The sequence below is a fragment of the Rhagoletis pomonella genome, unplaced genomic scaffold (assembly GCF_013731165.1).
Source record: "Rhagoletis pomonella isolate Grant_MI unplaced genomic scaffold, Rhpom_1.0 Rhpom_scaffold_00001, whole genome shotgun sequence".
NCBI classification, from domain to species: Eukaryota; Metazoa; Arthropoda; class Insecta; order Diptera; family Tephritidae; genus Rhagoletis; species Rhagoletis pomonella.
In genome coordinates this window covers 1,579,432-1,582,051 of record NW_023458555.1, presented here as the reverse complement: position 1 = coordinate 1,582,051, position 2,620 = coordinate 1,579,432, and the positions used below count along the sequence as shown (strand labels likewise).

Below are 2,620 nucleotides of genomic sequence, written 5' to 3'. Positions count from 1 at the left end.
TGGCCAATAAGGTGGAAATAAAGTTCCAAATCGGAATCAATTTAACCACTTTTGCGTTAAAGGGTTAATAAATTGAAATATTTAAGTATATGTACATACATACATATATTAGTCAGAATAAGAAAATACTTGTGATAACAAAAACAATAAAACAGTGGTTAACATCGCCGTTTGTGCAATAAAATGTCCCAATACTCACATTAAAGCCGCGTCCAATTTCCACATCAGCGTTTAGAGGCAGCGTGTACAGCCGCTTCGACACGACAAAACTATTTGTCCAGGAACAATCGACATAAATGGAAATGAAATCACCATTTTGTATACTGCAATTGGACGATATGAATGGCGAGTGCCGGGAAGCAGTGCGAAACGTTTACGTATGAAAATATAAAGTGAAAGAGATAAAATTAATTTAAAGGGCTATACAAAAAAATAAATACATAGTTTCATACGTATTTATTTATAAAAATATACACATACATAAATGGATAACGAAATGGTTAACAGAATGAAGTTGCCACAGTCCAACACAACGCGAAAGAGGTCAATTTGCACAACAGTAAAATATTGAAAGGGAAATAATAAAGCGAAGCAATGAAAAAGTTAAAGGTTCAGTGCGTGCATTCATTGCTTCAGTGGCGCTAAATGTGGACAGAGTGGCCAGGATATGCCGGTGTGCGAAGGCACGCGTGTGGGCTGCATATGTGTGCGGATGTGTAACTACCCTACCGTTGTTTTGGTAGGTCCAGTACATGTATTTACTGGTTTCGAACGGGTTAATAATGAACCATTCATTCGCTTTTTAAATATGTCCAGCTTATAATACTCGTGCCTTTATCTGAACTCGATTAGGAAAAGAAGAAAGTTGAGGCACAACAAGATGAAAAATGCCGATAAGTGTTTAACAGATAGGAGCAGGGTTCCTGTGGCGAATAATCGGCATTCGGATCAACAAACAAACGCAAAATCATAAAATGTTCACAATTTTCTTACATTTCGCTACAGCATCGAAAGCAAAATTCTGTTCGGCAGATAATTCGATACTCAACGAAAATTTCGACACGGTTGCATAGCTCATAATACGATATTCGATAACACTGCTTTACAGCAAAAATGTTCTATGGATGCCACTATCTAACGAACACTATCCAATGCCGATGTAGAATTGCTCAGTGATTCCAACAATCGAGACATTTTTTTCTATGGATAACTTTTCGAGATATTTGCAATGTACCGTAGATCAGGTTAAAAAAAGAGAGGTTTCTTAATCATGTTTATCTTACGAACCAATTGAATAATCGTAATACGGGATACGGCAAATGAAAGCTAATGAAATTCCCACCGCACGTACATCACTTCTCGATAGTTCTGATAGTTTCTGAGAAATTATCTTATCATTTCTGACACCTCTTGCTTTCGATGCAAACACTCCACCTACTCAGGTGTACGTGGCGTATGAGTAACACTCTTTTCTGCTCATATTTCGTACAAAAAATCTCGCGCATTTTCATTTTACCAATCATTACATTCTTATTTATACATTTCACTGGAAGCTTAATTTTTTCTAAAGGAACAGACTTTAAGACAAGTGCAAACATTTCCAAAGAAACTGTTATTTTTTATTTTTCCCTGTTAAAAAAAATTTGTAAAATTCATTTATCGGAAACTATCAGGCCTATAGAAAAATGATTTATACACTGCTTATGGAAAATTTCATTGGCTTTGATTTGCTAAATTTCGTATTACAATTGTTCAATTAATAATACAGTGAACCCGCTTAAGTCACACAAAGAGGAGGAACCAACAGTTTTACGCCAACTCCGGACGGCGATTGCATTTTTATGAGCTGAGAAGCTGTTTGTCATGGCCGAAATACACTCGGAGGTCTGCCATTGCCGGCCGAGGGGCGAACGCTGTTAAGAAAAAACCTTTTTTCTATATTTTTTGCGATGTTGCTTTGACCAGGGCTTGAACCCAGGCCCTGCGGAGCGGAAGCGGGCACTGCATACCACTACACCACAGTTTCGTTAGATATATGTACATGATTAAGTGCAACCACTCTTTTTTTAAGCTGAATAACGGTAAATTGCAAATATCTCGATAACGTATTCACAACAACCAAAATTATATTCTGCATACAAATTGGATAGTGACATCTGGAGAACAAACAAACGAAATAAAAATTTTCTGATCCAGTGTAACCATCGAAGATCGAAAATCGAGTGCAACTCATAATTAGGGTCATTATTTTGCATAGTGATGCGAAATAATATCAATTGACATTATTACCTTTTAAAAAGCGAACTTAAGTCAACAAAAATTTGGAAATTCAACGGAAATAGCGTAAAAAATGCTTGAAGTATGTCGATGCATGTTGTTACAATAAACATTGTCCCGTAAGTGTTGTTGCCGCGAAGCTACAGAAATTTAATGTTTGAAAGAGCAATAATGTCAAGGGATTTTATTTCGCTTTTGAAAATGTTGTAATAATGTTCACTGACTTTATTTAGCACCCTGTCACCCTGCTAGAGATCTGGTTAAGTTAATGATGCGTTCTGTTTGCTTTGTTTCATTGATCATTTGGCACCACGGTTTGGTAACACTGACAAATGAATGGATA

At 36.5% G+C, this 2,620-nt stretch overlaps 1 protein-coding gene across 1 annotated transcript in view; it reads right to left on the bottom strand.

The window, feature by feature from the left end:
• Positions 1-216: 216 nt before the first annotated feature.
• Positions 217-2,620, bottom strand: part of LOC118735841 (mucin-21) — a 54,952-nt gene continuing 52,548 nt past the window's right edge. The window contains exon 3 of the mRNA XM_036465825.1: positions 217-323. Coding sequence (XP_036321718.1) covers positions 309-323 — 15 coding nt within the window. The 3' untranslated portion in view covers positions 217-308. The remainder of the gene's footprint in view (positions 324-2,620) is intronic.